The sequence below is a fragment of the Hydra vulgaris genome, chromosome 02 (genome assembly GCF_038396675.1).
Source record: "Hydra vulgaris chromosome 02, alternate assembly HydraT2T_AEP".
NCBI lineage: Eukaryota > Metazoa > Cnidaria > Hydrozoa > Anthoathecata > Hydridae > Hydra > Hydra vulgaris.
This window is the reverse complement of record NC_088921.1, coordinates 61,459,870-61,486,080: the sequence shown is the minus strand read 5'-3', so window position 1 is coordinate 61,486,080 and position 26,211 is coordinate 61,459,870. Positions and strand designations below refer to the sequence as shown.

The window sequence follows — 26,211 nt, the reverse complement described above, 5'->3', positions numbered from 1 at the left end:
TATCTTCACAATAACATATTACAATTTTTTAAATTAACTGACAATTTGTCTTAAGCACGTAATATTCCAAAGTAGTTGTTGAAGATCTTATGACATGCAAATCCGTTTAAATAACAAACAAATATTGGGCCATCAGTCTCACAAACATAGTAGTCAACTTTCTTTAATATAATAATGTAAATTTTATATTGCTTTTAGAACTAAATAATGTTTGTAACTGAGAAGTTCGAAAGAGTTTTAAAGCAACTATTCTTTTGAATATGATATTTTACTTTCTCTTTTTTCATATAAAATGATTATGTAGATAATTCTTTCTAATAGTTATAACTGGGTATGATTCATTATAAAAATATTTATGTTACACTCAATAAGTAATTTTAAACAACTATCTTTAATGTACCTAAAATTTTGAGTATAAACTTATTTTAGATGCAAAAAAAAAAATTGAAAAAAAAAAGATTTTATATGTAAAGACCAATTATCTATAAAACCAATCAAATAAATTATTTACCTCAGTACTTATCATTGTTGGTCTGATGTACAATGATGAATTATCTGCATCAGGAATCCAACTCTGATCAACTCTTACTAATTCAGCTATACATTTTAGAAGTTCATCTTTATCAAATCCCTAGAATAACACATAGATACATTTTTATCTTTATCAAAACAAATCAAACCAATTTTAAAACCTTAAATAACAATCTAAATAATATAAAACTTTAATTATAATTTGGGTGTTTTATTATAAAAGTAATTCATCTTTATCAAAACCATAGAACTAGATAAACATTTATAAAACACACAAACAAAAATTATAATATAGAAAATGTCAAAACTTTTAATAAAAGAATTAAATCACTATTTATTCATAGTCACTGGTTTCCAGGTTCTCCAAAAATGTTAAAAGACTTGGACAACACTTGAAAAAAATGTATAGAATTTAAAGACTTGAAACATATTATTTATTTAAGCCCTGAGTGTTAATCCTGAGTTTAGCCCAGTTTCTGAAATCTGTGCAGCTATTTTACTAAGGACTGCAGATTCAAAATTTATATTTCCTGTACCCATATTATTGTGAATTTTTTTTGTTAATTAATTTATCAAATAGCCTAAAAAACAACTTTATGTTTATTTAAAAAAAACAAAAAAGTTTTTAGCATAATGTAATTATCATAGAGCTATAAAAAGGCCCAAGATAAAACATCACCTGTTTCATTGGTTTATAACAAAGCCTGCTTATCATATTATATCAATAAAGATATTATTTTTTATATAATTGTTCACAACAAAATTATATATTTATTTAAGCATTAGAATTTAATAAATTTGTATAACTTATATGTTAATTTATATATTATAATGACTTGATAAGAAAATACATAATATTGATAACAAAATTTTTATTAAAAAATAAAAAAATAAAAATTCCAAAAGATTTTTAATTTTCTATTAAATCGTTTTTTTACAATCAATAGAAATGGCATTTAATATTACTTTTTTTGTAATGATTTTTAGAAGCCCTTCCTTATCAATCATTCTATATATTTTGATCAAAGATCTTGCAATTAAAGTCATTTACAAATAGTTAAAAGCTAAAAAAATCCAAAGTAAATACCGCATAATAATACAAACAATAATGATGAAAATTAACAACTATAACAATAATTAGATAATTATAAAATAATAAACCAATATCAATTTCAAAACAATTGAATATAAATATTTATTCAACTAAAAATTTTATTAAAACTGAGTGCTATGATCACTTTAAAGGTGAAGTATAAATCTGGAGGTGATTTTTCTATAAAAACAATGTCAATAGCAACCTTTATTTTTAAAACCATTCAATCTTCTTTTTTTTAAAGTGACGACATTTTTCATTTAGCACAAAGGTTCAATTTTCTGTGAAACATCTTAAGAAATTTGAAAAATGACATACTGATCATATATTGGTAGCTAACAACTTGATTATCATTTATTGATAAATTTACTGCATATAAAACTTATAAATAGCAGGTTTATCTTTGAAATAATTACATAATAATAGTTTATTCCTATAGCATTTCATGACTGGTCAAACTGAACTTAAAGAGATGTTTAAAATTTGTTAATACAATAGATGCAATACAATTAAGTGGAATCCATTAAATAATTAAAACATAATTAAAAAATAATTAAACTGTTTATTATTTTTTTCAAATTATTTAAGTTAACCCTTCGCTTCAATAAAAAACGTTTATAATATTTAATTCCCTTACTTTCTTTTTATTCATAAAAATTGCAAAATTCATTAGCAAAAAAGTATGAATAACCAATGTTAAATAAGCCATGTTACTTGTCATTATTTGAGATAGGTAAAACCTTGAAATAATCTCTACTGCTTTACATTAATAGAGGTTTATAAGATAAAGAAATTACCCGAGTCATTCATCACAAAAACTTATGCATAGCCTTGTTAAATATTTTACAAATAAAACTAAAATAAAAACAAGCAATTAACATGATAAAAACTATTGAAAAAAAATAAAAATATATATATATATCATAGTTGTTTATCTAAATATTCATAGGAATACGGATTTCCAATAAATATACAAAGTATAAAAACTCAACTGATCTCAAACATAAAAATGGATTTTCCCAAATGTTTTTGAATACACCATAACTAAACATTTTTCATTCATAAACAGTTACTTATGTTTTAATATTATTTAGAGTAATACAAACAAATCTAAACTTGAATGGTTCTACAAATAAAGAAACATGCAGGATGAACTGTTTATTTCAGTCATTGTATTTTTTACTAAAAATAAAAAAAATTCTTATTGTTATTTTTTATAGTTATTAATATTAAAAAATATAAATTAGATGAATTAAAAATAACTTATATAATAGGTATTTAAATGTTTGTTTAGAAACCTTTGTCTGTGACTATTAACATGGTAAACAGTAAAGTATTTTAAATTAATTTATTGCAACTTCTAAATTATATATATATATATATGTATATATGTATATATATATATATATATATATATATATATATATATATATATATATATATATATATATATATATATATATATATATATTTATAATTAAATATCTGAATAATTTAATTAATAAATAATTTATATCTGGTATATAAAAATTTTTTTTTTAAAATAATAAAGTTACTTACAGGCATACTGAGCCTTGTAGAAGACCTATGAAATCGATTCATATTTTCATTTGGACGAAACATGTATATGTTCCCATTAGCACTTTTGTACGCCTTCATACCTTCAAAACACTAAACAAAAATTTAAGAGTAAGTTTCAAATAAATAAAAAAACACCAAATGATAAAGTATAATATAGGGACAGGTTATAAAAGACAATACTTGAAATTTTATCCATTATTATCATAAAGTTTATTATCATAATCACTTCTAGTTAACAAAGAACTGTTAATCTGTGTATATATTAGGTTTTGAAATGTAAGCACTGATAAAAATAATAAAGCTGCATTTATATATATAGAAATAATAAAAATAGCAAACATAAGTGTTTAGATTTAATATTTTTTTTGCGGAACATGCATGGAGTTTGTGGATTTGCATATACATTGTAATCTATTACTTGCTGTATTATACTTTTCTGTGTTTTTAAAAGCATATTACATTTTATACACTATTATAATGTATATTATATTGTAAACTATTTTTACCTTCAAAGCTTCAACTATGATTACTGCTATCAACTTAAAATTTAAAAGGCCAACAGACTTTAATTTCAAAGTAGCTAATAAATTTACTTTATTTTTATTGTATTTAAAATGTACCTTTCAAATCAGCCAAGTCTATTTAACTGGATTTACAAGCTTAACTGGTTTGGTTTTATAAATGTTACTTTTTCTAAATGTTATTAATGTAGTTAAGATAAATTAAAATATACAATAAACATGTTTTACTGATTGTGAAAAGATTATTAACAAGTATGTTGTTATTTTGTGCAAAATTTAAATTGTGAAATAGTTTATAAAATGTTTTTAATTAATTAAAATTCATTTGTGTCAAGTTATAATAATATGAATTAAATTTTTAGATTTTAAAAGTAAAGACTTGCTAGAATTGTTAACTGGAAGGTTTTGTAAAATTCGGGGAAAAAAATTATTTTGAAATAATACCGATAACGAGAAATTAACTTTTTTCCTACCAAAATAAACAAAACATTTAAAACAGCCAATGTTCATTTCACAAGCACTTATTTCAAAATATAGCTTTTTGCAAGTTAAATTTTAAATTAAGTTTTTTTGTTATATTTGAAATTAGTGCTTTCGGATGTAGCATTTGCAAAACGAGCACTTTTGCTAAACGACTTTTCGAAGTCCATTATGAAAATTTGTTTGCTAAATGGATAGAATTGCAAAAGTTAAACATTTGTGTACCAAAATGTTTGTATCTAAATGTTATTTCACATTTCATATCTCAAACATTTTAAAAAGCTTCCTCTGTAACAATAAAACAAGAGCAGCTAATTCTCTCTTGATTGTGAACACTGCATGTCTCCTTAAACTGCATGTCAACCAAATATCAAAAGAGTTTTTTTTCCTGAGGTGGTAGAGTGATAAAATAATTTTTCTATTGCCATCTAACTTATTGAAAAATCTCAAATTTGACATACAAAAAACCTATTTGAATTCCTTCTTTGATAGAAAGTTGTAAAATCATTTTTCTTTTCTCAGTTATTAGTTAAAGTTATTAAAGTTTATAAATGTATATAATTTTAATAAATATATTAGGATACTGAGGAACGAATTTAAATCAAAAACAGGAACAGAACTTATGACCCATAATTTTATTTACTGTTTCAGAAGTTTCTAATTTTAGTTTAATAATTTTTGTTTTAACAAACACTCATTTACACATTGTTTTCTTTGTAAACAATTTTAACTAGCATGGAAAATAAAAAATTGAAGGTGAGTGGTCTTAATTGTTCTTCGTGACAGAACTTTATTAGCACAAAAATGACATTTAATGACTGAAATTTAACGAATTTTAAATAAAATCCTTTAAAATATCTTTTTTAAATGGAAACTCTAATAATAAAATAACTGTTTAAATTACCTGCTAATGTTAATAATTTATAATGATGCGCACAGATTCTCATTTAATTAAAAAAAATATTTGAAAATATTCAAATAACTTAATCACATAAAATACAATAAAAAAAAAAAAAAATGTTAGTAACTCTATTCATTAACTTTTACTTGAGGTTTATAAATGGCTACTATTTTTTCAACAATAACAAAAACAAGGAAATAAAAAATAAAAAAGTTGTCGAATACAATTCTTTTTTAAACCTAGAGTTATAAAGTAAACTTAAACTGTCATGTTCAATAGCTTAAAATACGGGGCTATAAATACATTTATAGATTTCTAATATCTATAAAAAATCTAGCTATCAATTACAAACTAGCACTCATGGGAGATTAACTCTCTGTATACGCCAACATCCCTGTATACTTCAAGGTCAGGTCATTCTGCTACTGGTAACATGTAACCCATAACAACCTGCTTCATGTCCTGCTACCTTGTAGGACACGCTTTTTGAAGCAGAGGCTAGGATCCAACTCTGACACCCCCTGCCATGGGGCTAATGGTTGAGTAAAAGCGAGAGATGGTTTCTTGATAAAAATATTCATCTTGGGCTGACGCTAAATGCATCCAGCTAGTGTCAGTGAAAGGCCTTCTGGGGAATGACTTAAGAGGTAAACAGATTCTATCTGATGATCAGCCTTGCACCCCTTTTTTATTTATTAGGCTAGCAAAGATGTATTTTTAGTACATTGTTTCCAGTATGGGATGTTGAATGGTGGATCTTCTTAATTCAATGCATGAGTTTTGCTTGTACTTGTTTTTATGACTTGGCAACTCATTTTACTATCTCCTAATAAGGGTACAGCTCTAAAACTCATTTATATGGTTCTGAGGCCAGCTGGTAGTCAGGTTTCCCAAATTCTGTGATCATAGAGAGGCTGATTCCATCAACAGCTGTATTATAGTACTAACAGTGTCATAATGTGCATGGATGATGTGCCTCTTCGTACTTTTGGTGTGCATTGTTGATGCCACCTTTAGACCTCTTTGTTACAGCTTAGGGTTTAATAGTAATGAGACAATTGCTTAGACTATTAAATAGTGTACTGAGTACTATGAGTGCTTTGAATCAAGTTCTTTAACAAATTTAAAAATGACTAAAGTAAAAAAAAACTATAAAACACCAAAAACCATTGTCATCACTGAGTTCACTAAACCTATCATTCACTATTATTCGTCTTCGAAGTACTTTTATTCTGTTGAGTCTCATCTCTTGTAAAGTTTATTAGACCTAATTGCTCTTTGTGAGATTAATTTGAGTTCAGCTGTCTCAACTTGTGATTTTTGAATTAGTGTTGATGGTTATCTTCCTTTAACTAGTAAAGACTTCATTAGTCACATGCTTGGCCTGGGCAATTACATTCACAAAAATGCACCTATTTGTAGGGAAACTAGGTTTGAATCTAAAGACTATTTTTTTTATGAGCTTTTGTTTAGCACCAATTCACTCTATCAGCTATCTCTTTGTTCTATATGACTCTCCTTTATCTCAAGACTGCTCTCTTTTCGATGTTATTTCTGATCAAATTGACCAAGCCCTTTCTCTTTATCCTTCAACCTCACTTCTGCTACAGCATCAGTTGTGGACCGGAACGGCGTGTGATCACACTCTATTCCTGACCACATATTTATTATTTTTTGTGACAACTTAAACACAGCTTTTTAAATTAAAAAAAATGATTAAAAAATATGCTAAATAAAGTATAAGGATATAAAAGACATTTATTTAAATTATCGAAAGATTGTTTAAGAATGTTAAAAAGCATATTTTTTACAATGAGTATAAATATTTTTAAAACAACTTGTACAATTAATTTTATAAACAACAACGAACACGATTTTTTAAATAAACTTTCTAATGAATCCATAAATTTATTAGTTAAAAACATAACAAAGTTATTTTATTTGTTATGCTATGTAAACTTTCTAATAAAACTTGTTTACACTTAAACGCTTTATATATTTTATTATATATTTACATATTTTATATATTTTAAATAATTTTTTTTATTTATTTTATATATTTTAAATAATTTTTAACTTTATATATTTTAAATAATTTAAAAAATTTTAACTTTATATAATTTAAATAATTTTTAAATACACAATAAATAAAAAATAATCATATAAATATTTTTATTTAAACATTAAATAAAAAAAAAAGGAAAAAAAAAATATTTAATTGCTATTCTCCTAATATAAAAAAAATCAGTTAGAAACTCGATAAACTAACATGACGAGTTATTTAACCTTAACGTATTTGCAAAATATAATTAAAAATAATTTTCTATTAGAGTTTTAGTTTTTCAGATTTATATTAGTTGATTTTTTTTAGGGCTACAGGTTTTAATTTTTTATTTATTTCTCTTTCGTTAAGAATTCTTTCTTTTTTATGTAGTTTAGCCTGTTCATCACTTTTTTCCTGTCCGCTTTTTTCAGCGTGTTTTCAATTATCTAAAAAGCTGCGGTCAAGCTTTCAAAATAAACAAAAAACAATTACTTGCATGGTCATGATTGGAGTGCAATCGCACACCTTTCCTGTCCACAACTGCAGCATGGGGCTCACAGTGGCTGGTGAACTTAATTCAGATAAAAGCCAACTTTTTCAGCCAATCGTTATCGCAATAATTTAGATCATATATTTAAACTGTAATGTAATCGATGACTCATCTACATTTTCCTAGGATCAACTCTTCTTTTCTAGGATTAACTTTTACTTCCAAGCTTTCTTGGAAATCATATATAAAATCAATTGCAAAATTAGCCTCTGGTAAGGTTGCATCTCTTTATTGTGCTTGACACTTTCTTACTCAGGATTCTTTTCTTTATCCCTATAAATTTCAATCTGCCCTTGTATGGAATACTGTTGCCATATCTGGAGCATATCTTCCAATATGTTCCAATGATGTCATTTTATTTTAGACAAGTTGCAAAAACACATTGTAAACATAGTTGGACACGCTCTTGCAGCCAATCTCTAACCTTATCACATCGCCAAAATGTTGCTTCTTTTTCTCGAACATCAGTTTTTTGGAATTCGCTTCTTTCATCTTGTTTTCCTGATTCATATAATTTGCAATCTTTGCAAAGCCATCTGTTAATTGATATCTTTCTCTGTAAACTTCATTTTTTCTCTTCCAGTAACTTCCAACTCTAATAATGGTTGCTTGCAGCCTTGTTAGAAGTAAAGATAATAAAAAAAAAAAAAATTAAATTATTAAATTAATATATAAAAAATAAATTGCTTTAAAGCATCTTTTTTTTTTAAGAAAAAAAAAAAAGTGATAAAAAGAATTTATTATTAATAAAAAAAATTAGGGACATCAAATAAGTTTCATTTACTGTGAATTTTTTAAACATTAAAGACTTAAAAGAATTTTCATAGGTTTTGTTTCGTTTTTAATTTTGAATAAGTTTTTTTCATTAGTATCTAGCATAGTATAATAGCTTTTATATAATATAATTGTCATTCAAACTTTTGTAACAAACTTTTTTACATAATCGTCATTCAAAAGTTAATGAGCCGTTAATCTTACCGCTTATAGAATAATTTAAGAATTAAAAAAATGGTAAAAAGTTACTTAATGGAAATCATAGAGAAAACTTTACTTGTAAACAATATTTTCCCCCGCTTCGTACATCATTTTTATATCACGACATGTTATTGTTACATCACCCAAAATAATTTTTTGACCACTTATTTGGCTAAAATTTACCTGGTCTTATTACAGTATTTAGTTAATCTTATTACAATATTTTTCAATATATAATTTATCCCCTGATTTTCATATTATTACTATTATCAAGGAACTTTTATGTTATATTATCTTACATTCCTTTATTACTCAGCTTTGTTTTAATTTTCACATGCATAATTTTCGTCTTTTATTATTATTCAGAGAATTTCTTATTCCTTCACTACATGCTTAAATCTTTACATTTTTGCAGGCGATATATATATATTTTCTACTTTCATATATTACTTGATTTTTAGTAATGATTTTAAGTTGCACGGGTTGTTCATTTTCTTACACTTTAAATTGGTTAACAAAATTCGAATGAAGTATCTATGACAGCGTTAGAGTTTTTTGAAGACTCTATTGTGCTTTATTTAATTTTAAAAGGGTTTTAATAGGGTATATTGCCATTTGATTGTTTTTGGTTTATTTGTGCTGAAAGTACCTAATTGGTTTAAATGGTCTTAGGGGAAAATTTATTAGTATTTTCTGATGGCACACGTTGTTTTAGTTTTGTTTCTGGCGTTTTTATTATAATTTAAATTTATTGTACTTTGTTTTTTCTATCGGTGGTATAGTAAGTGATTTATTTAATTATTTTTATTTATATTGTACAGTAGATCTACACTTTTATATCATACCATCAATATCAGGTTTTGGCTATTTGTAGTGAATCCTTTTTTACTGCAGTATGGAATACCATAAGTGGCAATGACGTTTGTCTGACGGGATAAACTAGTTATTAGTGCTGATCCTCATCGAAACGCCAGTAATAATAGACGCGATTCTGAGGAGATGTTTATTACTTAATCACTACACAAATTATGTTTACACATTAACATTGTTTTTTTTCCATTCTGACCCTTTCATTGTTGTATGCATACTTTTTATTTTTGTAATCAATTTTTTGCTTTATTTTATTTTATTATTATTATTTTTTGAGGCCATTTTATTTATACTTAGTGATCCTCAAGTTCCCAGGAATTTCAATTCTGGGAATATCGGGAATGAAAAAGCTCATTCCCGGGAATTACCGTTACCGGGAATGAGCTTTGAAACATTTTTTTCTTTCTAAAACCTGAAAATTTTTAATCAAAAAATACAAAAAACAATACAAAGAACTCAAAATTTATGTTTAAATCTACTTTATTAATTTATTTCAGAAATAACATTTAAGAAAAGAAATAGCATCAATGTTCTCATCACAAAGACGGTTGCAAACTTTGCTCACAATATTTGCTTCCGAAAAACGACACTTTGCAGCAACTGATGTTGCTTGTATTGTCTTCAGTCCTTCGAAAAGTCTATCCAGAGTTATTGAGCGTACTTTTGTCTTTGCATACATCTGCATCTCCTTTTTGTAATCAATAACTTAGCCCGCCTGCTTGTTGGTGACCTCTCTTAAAGCTTTCAAGGCAAGTGTCAGTTGCTCAGCTAAACTTCTTTGAACCTGCTATGATGTTGATGCTTTTTCTTGCTGTTCAGGTTGTTCCACACAATCATCATTTTCAGTACTGAAGAGTCTTTCCATCAGTTTCACTGCAAGTTTGCTCATAGCTGCAACAATCAATGTAGTAAAGTGATTCGGCCCATTGACGCTGTTGATGTTGTGCAAGTAAAGGATGAGTGAATGAAGAACATCACGTCTGTGTTTGTTGATTTTCTCTTTGATAGCCAAGAAGATGTTCTGCGAGAGCTGATATCATGCATTTCTAAATTGTTCAAGAGAAACTTGATAGTTGTGTTGCAATCTATGAGATTTACTGATTTCTTTGACAAGAATTGAATTGCCAACTTCGCTGGACTCAGAACTTCTACCAGCTCCTCCAGTCTTTTTGAGTCGATATCTGCCCATGAGTAGGTTTTGTCAATCTCCCTGTGGTTCAGAGCTTCCTTCACAGGTCCAAGTAACTACAAAAACCTTTTGCAAGCATCATGAAGGCTGCCCCAATGAGTCTTTGAATCTAACTTCAGCTTAAGTTTTCTCCCGTTGTTCATCCTCTTAACGAATTTTTGAAGAATTTCATTTTTGACCGATGATCGATTTAAGAGGCTCACGATTTTTCTCAATTTGGTGATCGTTGATTGATAAGCGAAAACCATTAGAAGTGAATTGGCCTCCTCTTCATTGTCTGATTTGAACCTGATGAAGATGCATCAGGTGCATCTTCATCAGGTTCATCTTCAATTCTACACTAAACGAAAAAGACATCATCGTCGATGTCATCCACTGGAGCATCTGCTGACTGTTTCTTTAGATAAAGAATTCTAGTAACACCCAGATGAATTCCATGATCGCTGCAATGGAAGTATTCTGATGCGATGATAGAACCAAATGATACTATAGCGCTTGCACCATCACCAGAAGTGCCAACAATGTATTTCTCTGGATCCAAGCCAATTTCCATCAATCTTGCTTCGCACTGTTAATAAAAAAAATAAATAATAAAATGATTAGAAACCAAAAAAAAAAAGATTATAATATCAACTTACTAGTTTTTTGATGTTAAGAGCAGTTGCACTTCCATAAATTGGAACCATGCCCAAATTGATTTCTTTATCAACACCATTTTCAAAATAATGAAGATTAATGTTCAAGAAACGTCGCCATGCAGTAGAAGTTCAATCATCAAGGGTTGTTGAAAAGAAATGTCCTTCAACTAGATGAGTTTGAATCCACGATTTTATTTTAGCCTTGATATCTTCATGAAAACCTTGAACAATCTTTGCAACACCAGATCCATTCTTTGGGAAGTTTTTCGTTGGAAACTTCTCTTTCACATGCTCTGCTATTATATCTGAGTTGACGATCTGTTCGAAGTTCAATCCATTTAAAGCAACTTCTTTAGAAATGGTTTCCTCAAACCATGCTCTAGTAAAATCTGTCATCAGCTTTTGCCTCTTTACTGGAGGATTGTCAGTGCTGCTTGTGCTTGGTTGAGCTTGGTTGCTAGTAGTCGGTCCAGATTTTAATGGATCAAGTATCTGATGAACACGCTTAAGATGATCTATCAAACCCTTTGTTAAACCTCCAACACAATTGAGAACAGCACTACACTTTCGATTGCCCAAGTCTACGTCAAGCTTGCTTTATCTTTGTTGCCCATTTCCCTTCTGAAGTGCTTCCACACAAAAGACATGCTATTTAAAATTAAAAGATAAGATATGAAGAAAAAAGAAAAGAAGTAAAAAAAAAGAAAAAGATTTAAAAAAAGAAATAACATAATATGTACTATATTTACCTTTGATAATTTGTCCAAAATAACTTTTTCACTTTCTTATAAAAAAACTTGCACAATGCACTTTACACTTTGAAAAATATTGAATAACTAATTACTAATTAATTTTACGCATTTTTATATTGCAATAATCGCACCACCAACTACAGATAGACTTTAGAGTAAAATTTATGAAGATTCATTTTGATACATAGAATTGGAGGTATATTTAAAGATTAAAACTTTTTTAACACCTGTAAAGTGTATTTCCAGGTATAAAAAAAGTTTTAAACTTCAATTATACCTGCAATTACAACTACAAACTTAAAATATACCTTTAAAAAATGATAATCTACATATTTGTATTAAAAAAAAATTCCCGGGAATTTCTCGAAAAAAAAACGGGAAGGGGAACGGAAATTGACCAACGAGATTCCAGGGAATTATCGTTCCCAGAATTCTCTTGAGGATCACTATTTATACTGACAACCTGTATAATTACCTTGAACAGGAGCAATTAGTTTATTACTGATAATATTTTTACTAGAAGAATATATTACTGATAATGTTTTTACTAGAAGAAGCTGCGTTTGAAAAAGTAGGAATTTTAAAACATTTAGAAGTTACTTTTGCATCTGAATTGGAAGCAGATTCAGAATCATTATCTACTCCAATACACCATTAAAGATGGTTTAATTTGTGTACCATGGAAACCATTAACTACTTTTGACTTAGTAATAACTTTATCATTCATCATTTTTTAAAATTTTTATAAACTCAATCTCATCAACCTCCTTGCGACCATTTTTTCATTTCCAATTATTTACTTTTTCCATCTTAATTTGGTTGGTTCAATAATTGGTGTATTACACATTTGAAGAATGTGAGTGCAATTTAGAGGAACACTATGCAAAATCCCAGACACTATGCAAAATCCCAGATCCTTGCACCATTCAAATAAATGAAAATTAATGAGACTTGGTTGATTGTCTAATAATATGAAAACAGGACATGTAACATCTTTTAATTCGTCGCCAATTCTTTGAATATAATCTTTAAAGGAGTGTTGGTTTTGCCATCCAGATTCAGTTTGAGTGAACAAAAAATTGCCATTGACAGATGCTAAGCATATGCAAGATCACCTATCCGTGAGAACTTTTCTTTCAAAATAACCTGGGTTTTTAACATAGAACCATTCGCTCTAAAGCAATAGCAGACAGGAATGTTTTCTATAGACCTTAATGAATTAAATATAAACTGTTTTCGCACCTTTCCTTGAGAGAACTCTTTTTACACATGGATTTAATTCAAAATTTGTCTCATCGATATTGTAAAAAGCATCTGGACGATCAAGGACATAAAGTAAACCATTCCTTTTTAAAAAATTAGAAAAGTTGTCAAAAAATCTTGTAATTCTGCTGACTGGAACCATTGCTGCCGTTTTACTAATAGCTTCAGGAGTACGAAGAACTATTCCAGGATTTCTTATAAGGAATGATTTTACCCAATATTCTATTAGAAGTCTATTTGTGAACTACAGAGTATCTGAAGATTTTCAAAGTTTCCACACATCTGAAGCAGCCTTAACTAAATCATCCTTTGTTTTAGGATTGCCCAAATTAGATGATATAACAAGCCATTCAGTTAATTGTTCTTCAAATTCAGATAACACATTTTTTCAACCAGTTTTCATTAGATTTTTTCAGTTTTGTTGTTTTTTTAAATGCCAACTAATTGTTTGTTCTGGTATGTCATACTTTTTGGAAGCAGCATAAATCGATAAGGTTTTTTCAGAAAGTTTTTGCAAGACCTCCTGCAAAGAAACAGCTTCATATTTTTTATATTTTTGAGATAAAGCGTCAATTGTTGCTTCTTCATCAGAAGTATTGCAATTATCCAAGTTTACATTTTAAATCATATAAATTACTTTATTTAATCAAATAATAACTTCTAAAATTTTTTTAAAATAACTTCTAAAATTTCTAAATTTTAAACTAATAAATGTTAAATTTTTGATTGAAATAGTTTTGTATACATTTTTACAGGTTTTGTGAGCATTTATCAGAACATTTCAAGCACTCTATAGTTTCTTTTTTTATAAAAAAAAGTGCGTACTGCAAAAACCACATACCGCAAAAAACAAATCTTTTACCTGATGTGTATAAAATTATACGATCAATAAGTAACACTTAAACAATCTGAATTTCAATTTTAATTAAAAACTATTTATTTTATTTTAAAAATAAAACTAAACTAAGTACTAAACAAAAATTTAAAAATGACCCCAACATTTGCTAAAAACAAGTTGTGCTAATAAAATCTAAAATTGCAAAAATGTTATTTTATTTTTGTGATTTAGTGATATAAGCAAAAAAAAAAAAAAATTTTTTTAAACATAATTTTAGAGCAGTGCCCATTATAGTATTTGAATCAATGTATACAAAAACGTTCTAAGTCATTTTTTTTAAATATTTGACTTTTTGATGAAAATTTTTTTTCTTTGAAGACAGTTCCGCCTTTGTATAGTAAGTCAGACCTCTCCGTACATGTTGAATAGAGAGCTGAAATATTGTCTGTAAACTAAAAGGTTCTAGGTCAGTGACTTAGAAGGTTTTTATTGGCAGCACTGAGAAAACCAGCTGTGTTCTGCTGGTAGCTTTTAGATGTTTTTAATCCAACTTTTGTTTTGTTTTGGTTACGAGTTTGATGTTATTTAGGCTTATTTTATTATTCATGTAGATTTTTTATTCATTAAAAAAAACTGCCTCTACAAAAATTCCTCGTTCAACTTATACTTTAAAAAACACCTCAAATATGCTCATAAAAAAACCGTTTAGACTATATTTATATTTCCACAAGGAAACTAAATCAGTCAAATCCGCCGTACAGGGTTTCTCCCACGCAATTTAATAATTAAATTGCATTATGAATTGTAATTATTACAATTCATCTCGTTGTTTTAATGAAAAAGACTTATAATGGATGAAGAACCTAGTACTAGCAGTGGAAGAAAGGTTAAAAATGAGGCTAAGTGGAAAAGGAATGTTGTTAAAGAAGCTAGAGTGAAAGGTAAAGAGTACATTGACTACAAAGGAAGAACTGTACCTGCTACTACTGTTGGAACTGATTGCATGTGAGATTTGTATTGCAATTTCGATACCCAATTAGCCTTTTAACAATTCGTTTAGGCCTATCATAGCATACCACGCAACATGTTTTCATAAAAACGTCTTAGACAAAACTAATCCAACACGCTCCATATTGTTCCATTTAATTGTCTGTAGGCCACTCATTGATGGGCTGATGGTCAAAACTTACAAGATGTCTCAAGTCGTCGATCGCATCGTCGAGTTTCCGCAAAATGTGTGCTACCCATTGGGTAATGTTCCGATAAAAAGAGTGAAACTGCAAGATATTAGGAAGCTAATGCAATATGTTCCGGATGAGTTCAGTGGTTTTTATGATGAACTCATGAGCTAGCCAACAACCGACCAGGCGAATGGTGGGGAAGAGGAACACAATATCCAGTGAGGTGTCTGACAAAGGCTTTGTAATTGGTCCTTTTATACATTGTGTGATTTAACATGTGTAATAGTTTGAACTTTGATTTTTAATAGTTTTTTGTACAAAAAATGAGTAAATATATAAAAGACAAGCATTTTGTTATTATCCTTAACAAATGTAAACAAAAAGGTTCTAAGTCAGACAACTTTAACTACGTATAACACATATATATATCACAAATTTTGATATATATTTTAACAAATCTAATATTTAAAGATGTCAAAAAGCACCCAGATTTTTTTTGAATTTATTAAAGTAATAATTTTGGGTTTAATAAGTTTTTTCTCATTCCCGAAAAAATAGTTTTATGACTTAAAACGTTTTTGTACACATCGATTCATTTGTAGATAAGAGAAAGAGAAGCAATATTACAACAATGTGATAATGGTTGGAGGTTGGCTGCAAGAGTAGGTCCAACTGTTTCCAATGGGTTTTTGCACCTTGTCTAAAAGAAAAAGGGCATCATTAGAAGATCCGCCCCAGATATGGCAACAGTATTCCATACAAGGCCGGATTTGAGATTTATAGATATAGAGAATAGAATCCGAAGTAAGAAAGCATCGAGCTCGATAAAGAGATGCAACCTTAGCAGAGGCTAATTTTGCAACTGATTTGATATATGGTTTCCAAGAAAGATTGGAAGTAAGAGTTAATCCTAGAAGATGAAGAGTAGATGACTCATTGAGTACATCACCGTTCATAAATATAGGAAGATCTAAATTATTGCGATAATGATTGGCTGAAAAAAGAGTTTTATCTGTATTGAAGTTCACCAGCCACTGTGAGCCTCATGCTGTACAGAAGTGAGAACCTTTTCAAGCTCAAATGCCCCCTCCAAGCAATCCAAGAGTAGAATAAATGGTAGTATCATCAGCAAACAATGCTACCTTAGATGCGAGAATATCTGGAAGATTGTTAATGTAAATTAAAAAGAGTATAGGGCCAAGGATAGAACCTTGAGGAACCCTTGAAGTTACAGAATAAGAAGAAGAGTGCTGTCCATCGAGGACAACTTTTATAATACGATTGGAAAGGAAGGATTCAATAATAAATATGTTGCCAGATAAACCATAAGAATAAAGCTTATGGAGAAGACCAGAATGCCAAACTTTATCAAAAACTTTTGAAACGTCAAGAGCGATGACCTTAACCTCTCCACCTTTATCTAATGCACGATAAAACCTGTCAGTTATTACTGTTAGCAAATCAGCTGTAGAACGAGAAGATCAAAATCCATATTGATGGTCAGAAAGTAAGTTATTAGATTCAAGATGAGAAATTAAGCGTTTGTTAATTAAAGATTCAAAAACCTTGCTTATGATAGGAAGAAGACTAATGGGACAGTAGTTAGACGAATCAGATCGCTCTCCAGAATTTTTGAGAATAAGGATAACAGATGCCACTTTCCAGCAGGCTGGAAAACAAGACTCTGATAAGCACTTGTTGAATAGTTTTGAGAGTATAGACGACAGCTCCGGAGAACACTTCTGCAGGACAATAACAGGTATGTTGTCCAGGCCACAAGGTGTAATAGAGTCTAGGCAGGAAATCACTTTAGGTACAGAAGCTGGAGTGATACGAATATCAAGCAATGGATAAACATGTTTGTTGGCAATATAAGGTAGAACGCAACTAGTGTAATCAAGAGATGATATTGATGAAAAGTTTTTAGCAAACATTTCAGCTTTGTCTTTAGGTGAGGTGACAAAGTCTGAACCATACAAGAGAGGTGGAATAACTAATTTGTCCTTATTATTGATATTGTTAAAGATTCTCCAAAAGTCACAAGAGCCTAATTTATGAGATGAGATACGAGATTTCATGACCAGAGAATAGCGGGCTTTGGCGTTAGAAAAAACCTTTTTACAATGGTTTCTAGCAGTAATAAACAGACGTCTGCTTTCTGGAGAATTGTTTTGCTGATAAATATGGAAGTAACGGTTTTGATTGGCAATCGCAGCAGCACAGTGTGAGGAAAACCATGGAGGAGAGTGAGGCTTGACCTGGAATCATCGAGAGGGAATAAAAGATTCCATGCCAGCTTGAATCCACGAAGTTATGTAAGAAGCACATTTGTTGACAGGAAGACAAAAGATTTCTACCCAAGGGCCATCACAAAGAAAATCACGGAAAGAATCCCAGTCAGCTTTACTGTAGTTGTAAGAGGTACGATAATAGGGGAATTCAGGTGATGAAGAAGAATGAGATATTAGTTTTAGAGAGATCAAACTGTGATCAGAAGCTCCTAAGGGTGAATGTGGAGAAACTGAGCACTGACTAGGATCGGAAACAAGACATAAGTCGAGTAGAGAAGGTAAATGACTCGGGTTGGCAGGAAAGCGAGTTGGAAAGTTGACAATTTGAGTTAAGGATTGAGAAAGGCAAAAGTTGTGGGCTTGAATACCTGCAGAATCACTGACACTAGAGCCAAGCCATTCAGAGTGATGAGCATTAAAGTTACCGACAAAAACTATATTAGGTGATAGATAAAGAGAGAGGGCTTGGTCAATATGATCAGAAATAACATCAAAAAGAGTGCAGTCTTGAGATGAAGGAGAGCGATATAGAACAAAGAGAAAGGCAATAGAGTGAAGTGGTGCTAAATAAAAGCACATGAAAGAATAGTCTATAGATTCAAACCTAGTTTCACGACAAATGGGTGAATTCTTACGAATGTAAATGCCCAGGCCAAGCATGTGACTATTGTAGTCTTTACAAATTAAAGGAAGATAACCATCAACACTAAGATCACAAGATAAGACAGCTGAACTCAAATTAGTCTCACAAAGAGCAAGTAGGTCTGGTGAACTTTGCAAGAGATAAGACTCAACAGAAGAAAAGTTACTTCGAAGACCACAAATATTAGTGAATGATAGGTTTAGAGAATTTGGTGATGATGATGGTTTTTTGTGTTTTATAGTTCTTGGTACTTCATTTATTTTTAAATTTGATTGAAGAACTTGACTCAAAGCATAGATAATACTCAGGACACTGTTTGATAGCCCAAGCAATTGCCTCATTACTACTAATAAACCCTAAGCCAAAACAAAGGACTCCAAATGTGGCCTCCGCAATGCACACCAAAAGTACAAACAGGGACACCATCCATGCGCAACATGGCACTGTTAATACTTTGATATTTTTCAGCTGTTGATGGAATCAGCCTCTCTGAGAGCTACCGCAGAGTTCGGGAAACATGACTACCAGCCGGCCTCAGAACCATAAAACTGAGTTTTAGAGCTGTACCCTCATTAGAAGATAATAGAATGAGTTGCCTAGTCATAAAAACAGAGACACAAGCAAAACCCATCCATTGAGTCAAGAAGATCCAGTATTCAACATCCTAAACTGGAAACATTGTATTAAAAATACATTTGTGCCAGCCTAATAGATGAAGAAGGGGTTCAAGGCTGGTCAGATAGAACCTGTTTACCCCTTAAATAGAATCTGTTTACCTCTTAACTGCAGATTGTAAAAGAAAACATTTACTTGGCTATTTTTTTAAATAAAAGTAGATAATTTCGCTTAATTTACTATTTTTTATTATGCTAGTTTAATTTAACTCAAACATTAATGATACTTTGATTAAAAAACAAAAACATGCTACATTTTTTATAATAAATGCAGACTAAGTATGAAGGGAAAAACCCAACCTGATTGTGTAAAACTAAACTGAGTTTAAAAACTCCGTGGTGAGCAAAAATATTCATTGTTTAAACTAGATTAAAGGAAAAACAACAAAAGCTTTTGTTAATCTCATTAAATAATTTGTTTCGGAAGGTTTAATTAACTTTTAACTTAATTTCTAATGTTTATCTATGTCATAAACATAACTTGTCTCCACACTTGAGGATCCCTTTAAACAATTTTTTTTTTGCATTACAGTAAATATATTATCAAATTCAATATAAATGTATACAAAATTAATAATAACTTTGTAAAAGTAAAACATGATAACATTTTTTAAAATATTGAATAAATAAAGAAAAAACTTCCAGGGTTTTCAGGAATTATTGCTAAAAGGGGTGTTTTTCGAGGACTTTCCCAGGCCCTATCAAATTCCAGGACTTCCCAGGTTTTCAAGGACCACTGGCCACCCTTTGTTTGATATAAAAATATTTCAATGGACTAAAGAATATGTTTTTGAAATCCACACATTTTTTAAAAATAAATAATACTATTAAATTATAAAAATATTCATATAGCTAAATGATATATCTTCATGACATACAGTCATTAAAATATTTATGACAACCTGAATTGCTTAATGATGTTTTATAATCCATAAAATATTTAGTCATAAACTTAACATATATATAACTTACTGCTAAGCCATAGTGCAAAACAGATGAAGATGGATGCATTGGAATAAAATCATAAGGGTTAATCTTTGGAGCACTCCACCCACTTTTGGCAGTCCAATTGACAACAAGCATATGATCTGACATAATTTCACCAAATGGTAACTGAGAACCTTTTTCAGGCTTTTTTCGCGGGGATTTGGTTGTATTAATAACAATATCATCATACTAAATGCAAAGCAATATATACAGAGAATAGCTCATAAAAAAATTAAAATTTTCTTTATAGCTAATTTCCCTAAAATTAAAAAACACAAAATGCAATTTATTGATTGACAAATATTTAAAAATTAATTAAACATTTGAGATTATTTTAGTAAGTATGCTCTGCTAAGACCAAAGAATAGTTATGAATTAGTTAAAACTTACTATTAGTCATTTTCCTAAAAACTACAATATTGTACAAATACAGTAGCATTAGTTATTATGTATACTTATATTTTTTTCTTCACAAATATTTAGTCATTGAATTTAGGGAATTTTAAACCCATTAGGAATTCCACGGTGCCATTAAGCTAACTAAGACCCTGATTTCAGTGACGTTGAGAAGGGTCTAATATAAACCAAGTTGACTGAATTAAAAAAAAGGGCCTAGACTACATATATTTTGCATTTAAAATCATTTTCGTTTTGGTTTTATTACCGAGCATTACTATAATTAGTAATGTATTTGTCTTACCTTTCCCTCATTCTTATTTACCCATGGGTCCCTCCTCATTTTTTTAATAATTAAAAATTGATTCAAATTTTTACACCAAAATTAATTTTCAAGTTACACACGCCAATTATGAGAAAAACTAGGTTTTCTATTTACCTTACAAAGAAGTCTAAAAAAGAAAAAAAAAAAGTTTTCTAATCACTTTTGAATTTCTTGAAGTTATTAATGTTAATAAACCTATTTCCATATTCCTTTTTATCAGCTTGCTGGAGTTTTTTTCAGGTTTTTTCATGGCATAACAAAACTTGTCTATGGTTACCAGTCTCATTTGTTTTTCTTTTTCACTAACTATCTATGGATAAACTAATGCATCATGTCTACATTTCTGTCTGCATAATTGTTTTCATGTCTGCATAATTGTTTACTATAATCAAAGTTTTTGCATAGGCTAAAAACTGGTTGTTATATGATTGTGTGCAACAAAGATGGCGGAAATGACAACCAATCACGTATTCTCCCTTCTGTAAACCCATTTACTGCAAAAATAAAGTAGGAAAACTCATTAACTAACACCGCTAAATTTGGTGGATTACTAGCCATTGTGCTATCTAGGTTAATTATCTCTTTGATATCCACTTTCGGCTTATTTTCAATTTTGTAATCAGATGCCTTTAAAGATGGTATTTTGTAAGATAAAATTGATTTGGCAATTAGTGTTTTATCTTTATCAGGAAATTTATAATCTAGAAGCAAAAGAGGTATTAAAGTTGAGTCTAAGTACCAAGAGTGTTTTGAGTATATTGAGTCAATGACTTTATCTACAGTTTCTTTTACTTGGCAAACATCTTTATACAGAGTCATGTGATGTAGAGCTAAAATATCAAGGTATGAGGCTTTAATAGGATTGTGGCTTTGCAAGTACCATGGAGCATAAAAACAACAAATAAACTCCACAATATGTTCTACTTGAGTTTTTATGTCTTCCTCTTATATCAAAAAATCTAATTGTTTAGATAGCAGATGTAACTTTGTATAATAAAGAGCCGAGCTCAGAAATCTTGCATGATGAACTGCACCTGGTTTTTTTATTTTAACAATTCTTGATTTTGATAAATAAATAATTACAAGCTCTGCTAGTTCTTTTCTGTTTTCTTCCTTAACAATATTTTTCTTTTAATGTATTTTTTACAATATTTGAGTGCATCTGTTGCTGCTTTTTTGACTACAGTACCAGCCTTTAATGACCAATCAAACCTTAATATGTTTTCAGAATTGTAATGAAATTCTGGATTGTCAAACTTATTTCTTAATCTTTTAAAAAAAAGATTTTCTGGTCTTACCATTTCTTCATGAGTAACTGTTTCTGAAAATGACTTATCCTAAGTCTGTAACATTGTGCTTGCAAGCAAGCTGGAGAATGTATTTACCTAAATCATAGGTAATTCTATTAACAGTCCCTTTTGTAATGCCAGTATTATTCCTTTACATTGATCATCTCCTGAAGAGGATGGTAAAAAAGGCACAACCAACAAGTGTGACTCCCCTATTAACATTTACTAGTACAGCTAGTCGCTCGCATTTTTGTTTCTTTCCTTTTATTGTCTCAAATATAGTTTTTTCATCAAAATGAACTATACATGGGAATGTAGATAAACGTACTTTTGTTTTAATACCTTCTTTAACAATATTTGAAATTTCTTTATTTTCTCTTTTCATTCTTCTAGCTGTAGTTGAGAGACTTGATTTGATGATGTTCATGTCTACTCCTGCAGCTTGAACAACTGCTGTTGTAATTCTCTGGAGAACCATAGGAGAGATGTTATTAATAGTTGCCATTAAAGCAACATTTCTGGAATAAATAACTTTATGCATCATATATCATAACAGCACCCATCCAAACGTATGATGACAGTGATATATCAAAACTACCAATATCTTGTAGCAGCATTAGAAGAAGCCAAATGAAGCATTGTTTTCAACACTATGCTAATGTTATAGCAGCCTTTAGTTCGGAGGGACATTTGGTTATTCATACTGATGAAAAACTCTTGCCAGCAATTTCAGGTGGGCCCGAAAAGGTTGATTGTCAGGTGTATCTAGTTTCAGGATTAGGAACAGAAAAACAAGGGATTGGTGAACTTATAGCAAATGGAACAATGGTTGCCATTTCTGATTGGAAATTGCAAAATCAAATAGTTGCAATTTCTTTCGACACTACAACATCAAACACAGGTTGACTAAATGGTGCGTGCACAATTTTAGAAAAAAAACTTGAAAAAAATCTGCTTTGGTTGGCATGTCGCCGTCATATGCATGAAATTCTGTGTGGCGATGTCTTCAAGGCAGTTTTTGGTCCATCCTCTGGTCCAAATGTGTTGTTGTTTTGTAGATTTCAGGAATATTGGCCCAACATAGACCAAGAAACATATACAGATTGCACCGAACATCATTTAAATGACAAACTTAAAGAATTGAAGAGAGAGGTAGTTGATTTTATTTTAGGAGTGTTGAATGAAAAGGCAGGAAATTTACCCAGAGAAGATTATTGTGAACTTTTGGAACTTACTTTGATCTTTCTTGGAGATATTCCACCTTGAGGCATATGGTTCCGAGTTCCTGGTGCTTTTCACCAGGCAAAGTGGATGTCTAAAATAATTTATGTTTTAAAGATTTTCTTATTTCAAACTCAAATTAAGCTCACCAAACATGAAAGTTCAGGGTGCTTGGAATTTGGTTTGTTTGTTGTTCTTATCTATGTAAAAGCACTGTACTTATGTAATGCTCCATTCAACAATTTAAATCTCATAAAACCATTAACAAAGTACAGTTCAACATCAAAAGTTATCTTATTAACTGTGTAAAAAGCAGTGGGTCGCTATTTATGGCATCTTGGAGAAGAACTAGCCCTGCTTGGTCTGTTTTCTGATCTGGTGCCTGTTAAGACGAAAAAACTTATGGCAGCAAAATTACAAGATCAGATTGCAGACAATAAAGAACTTGATTGTTGATCAATCCGATACATTGGAACTGAAGATCTAAGTGCAAAACCTCTGGAGTATTTCATTGGACCATCTTCACGTTTCTTTTTTCATGCCTTACAGTTAGACATGTCCAAAGAGGATGTTGACAAGTGATCAGACATTCCAAATTATAAGGCCGCAAAGAAAACCATTAAGGCACTAAAAGTTGTCAATGATAGTGCAGAAAAAGGAATTGCTCTAGCCGCAGTGGCTATCATTCAAATCTACAATAACAAAACAAGAAGAGCAAAAACAATATTTGTTTCGAATGGTGGAAAGTCCCGACAAAGATTTCCCAACCCAAAGAAATCAACGTTTCTTTCAGATGTTGGTTGTAACTGAACAGTTAACTGAACACATGGAAGAAAAAGTAAAAACTGAACAGTTTTAATGGAAAAGCATTAAAACGAAACTTCCTTTCAATTTACTGTAAAGATAAAATATGTAAAATTTGTTACATATTTTATGCTAATAAAAAAAATTTAATTTTTAAAGATTATACTTAAAAATTCTGAAATTTCGAGGTCGATGAGGCAGTTCTAAATATTGTCTGATGTTCTTCAAATTTTTTGTGGTGTATTCACAAAGCATAAGGAACATAAAAATGCAAGTGCTTCTAAGATATGAAATAGTTTTATTTTCTGAACCACCCTAATATATATATTTATATATATATATATATATATATATATATATATATATATATATATATATATATATATATATATATATATATATATATATATATTTACATATATATATTATATATTATATGATATATATTTGTATATATACATTATATATATATATGTATATATATATATATATATATATTTAAATGTATGTATGTATATATACATATATATATATATATGTATATAAATATATGTATGTATATATATACATATATATATGTATATATATATATATATATATATATATATACATATATATATATATACATATATATATATATATATATATATATATATACATATATATATATATATATATACATATATATATATATATATATATATATACATATTGCGGTAGTGGTGTAGTGGTAGAGAGCTCGCTTTATAAGCAGGGGGTTCAATCCCTGCCACGTCCCTGGTAGTACCGCATTCAACTTGTTTCTCCACACAGCAACCTTGTTGAGAGAGGGTTATAGTCACAATTAAGTAGCCTCCTCGTCTGTAGAGGCCTTCTAGGCCTTAAGGAGGTGAATTAACAATATATGTATATATATATATATATATATATATATATATATATATATATATATATATATATATATATATATTTATATATATATATACATACACATATGTATGTACACACATATACAAACAAATATAGACACATTTGACTACATTTATTAATAAAAATAAACAAATAACCTTTTAAATGTCATGTGAGCACTTTTGAATTTAAGGAAAATCCTTAAAACAATTATTTAATATGTTTTATGTGTACACACTTGACATAGATTGTAGACTTTAATTCTAAAAGTATCAAGTCATACTAAACCAGTATCAAAAACGATTGACTCTTTTTTCTTAATTATTATACGTGATAACACGATTAAGTCGTTTAAACATATATTCATAAATTTATTAAAAACTTTGCATTTTGCCTTGATATTGATTACTTTTAAGTTCATTGTATTATTAATTTTAATGTACCTTAATATTTGATATAGTACGCACTAAAGGAGATCCATTCCACAAAATCTAAATTAAACAAATTTGATCCATCATTGTAAATATAAAGTAATAAATTTTTACGGCTATCGTCACTGTCAAAATGATAGTTTTATTCCATAGATTACTGGCATTAATTAATCGTACGTAAATAATAAATCTCTATTTTCATACTAACAAAAAAATTAAGTAAAAGCTGATTAATTTTAAAAAGGTTAAATAAAAACATGTTAAATGAAAAGCTAAATATAGTCAAATGTATTACACTGAGTTTAAATTTATGACGACACACCTCCAACATATATCAAGTAAAAAATATACAAAGCGATCGTGTCAGCGTCATATGTCAGCATGCTGTCAAATCAAATGTTTATATGGCGTCTACATAAAGCAAACATAGACAAATACTTTACCTTCAAATTTTTTAATCCTGCGAAAAGTCTTAAGGCCATTTTTAGGTAAAATCACGTAAGCGCTATGCAAGCACTTTGGCTTGGCTAAATTAATTGGTTAAATAAGCGATCTATAATTTGTTAGTAAATTCACGAGTGCTTCAAGTCTACTCGTAACTAAATAAAAACCCCGGGGGAGTTACTATTGTGGGAAATACATCTCAGGTGTTTAAAAAACACTTCGATTACATAAATATAAAAAAATGGAAACGCGTGAGCGGGTGTTAGAAAAACACGCCGCACAGTGGGACGAAATCCTGATTTTGTGACCAAAATTCCCAAATTACCTACATAAGTGTTTTCGAGGTCGCTGATTAGGAATCTGAGGTCAGATTTAAAAAATTCAAAATGG

General features: G+C 29.4%; 1 protein-coding gene across 1 annotated transcript in view; it reads right to left on the bottom strand.

The window, feature by feature from the left end:
• Positions 1-25,975, bottom strand: part of LOC100208081 (branched-chain-amino-acid aminotransferase, cytosolic) — a 40,567-nt gene extending 14,592 nt beyond the window's left edge. The window contains exons 1-5 of the mRNA XM_065791609.1: positions 25,821-25,975; positions 25,390-25,437; positions 19,988-20,191; positions 3,185-3,295; positions 512-631 (exon numbers count right to left, since the gene is read on the bottom strand). Coding sequence (XP_065647681.1) covers positions 512-631; positions 3,185-3,295; positions 19,988-20,191; positions 25,390-25,437; positions 25,821-25,859 — 522 coding nt within the window. The 5' untranslated portion in view covers positions 25,860-25,975. The remainder of the gene's footprint in view (positions 1-511; positions 632-3,184; positions 3,296-19,987; positions 20,192-25,389; positions 25,438-25,820) is intronic.
• Positions 25,976-26,211: the final 236 nt, after the last annotated feature.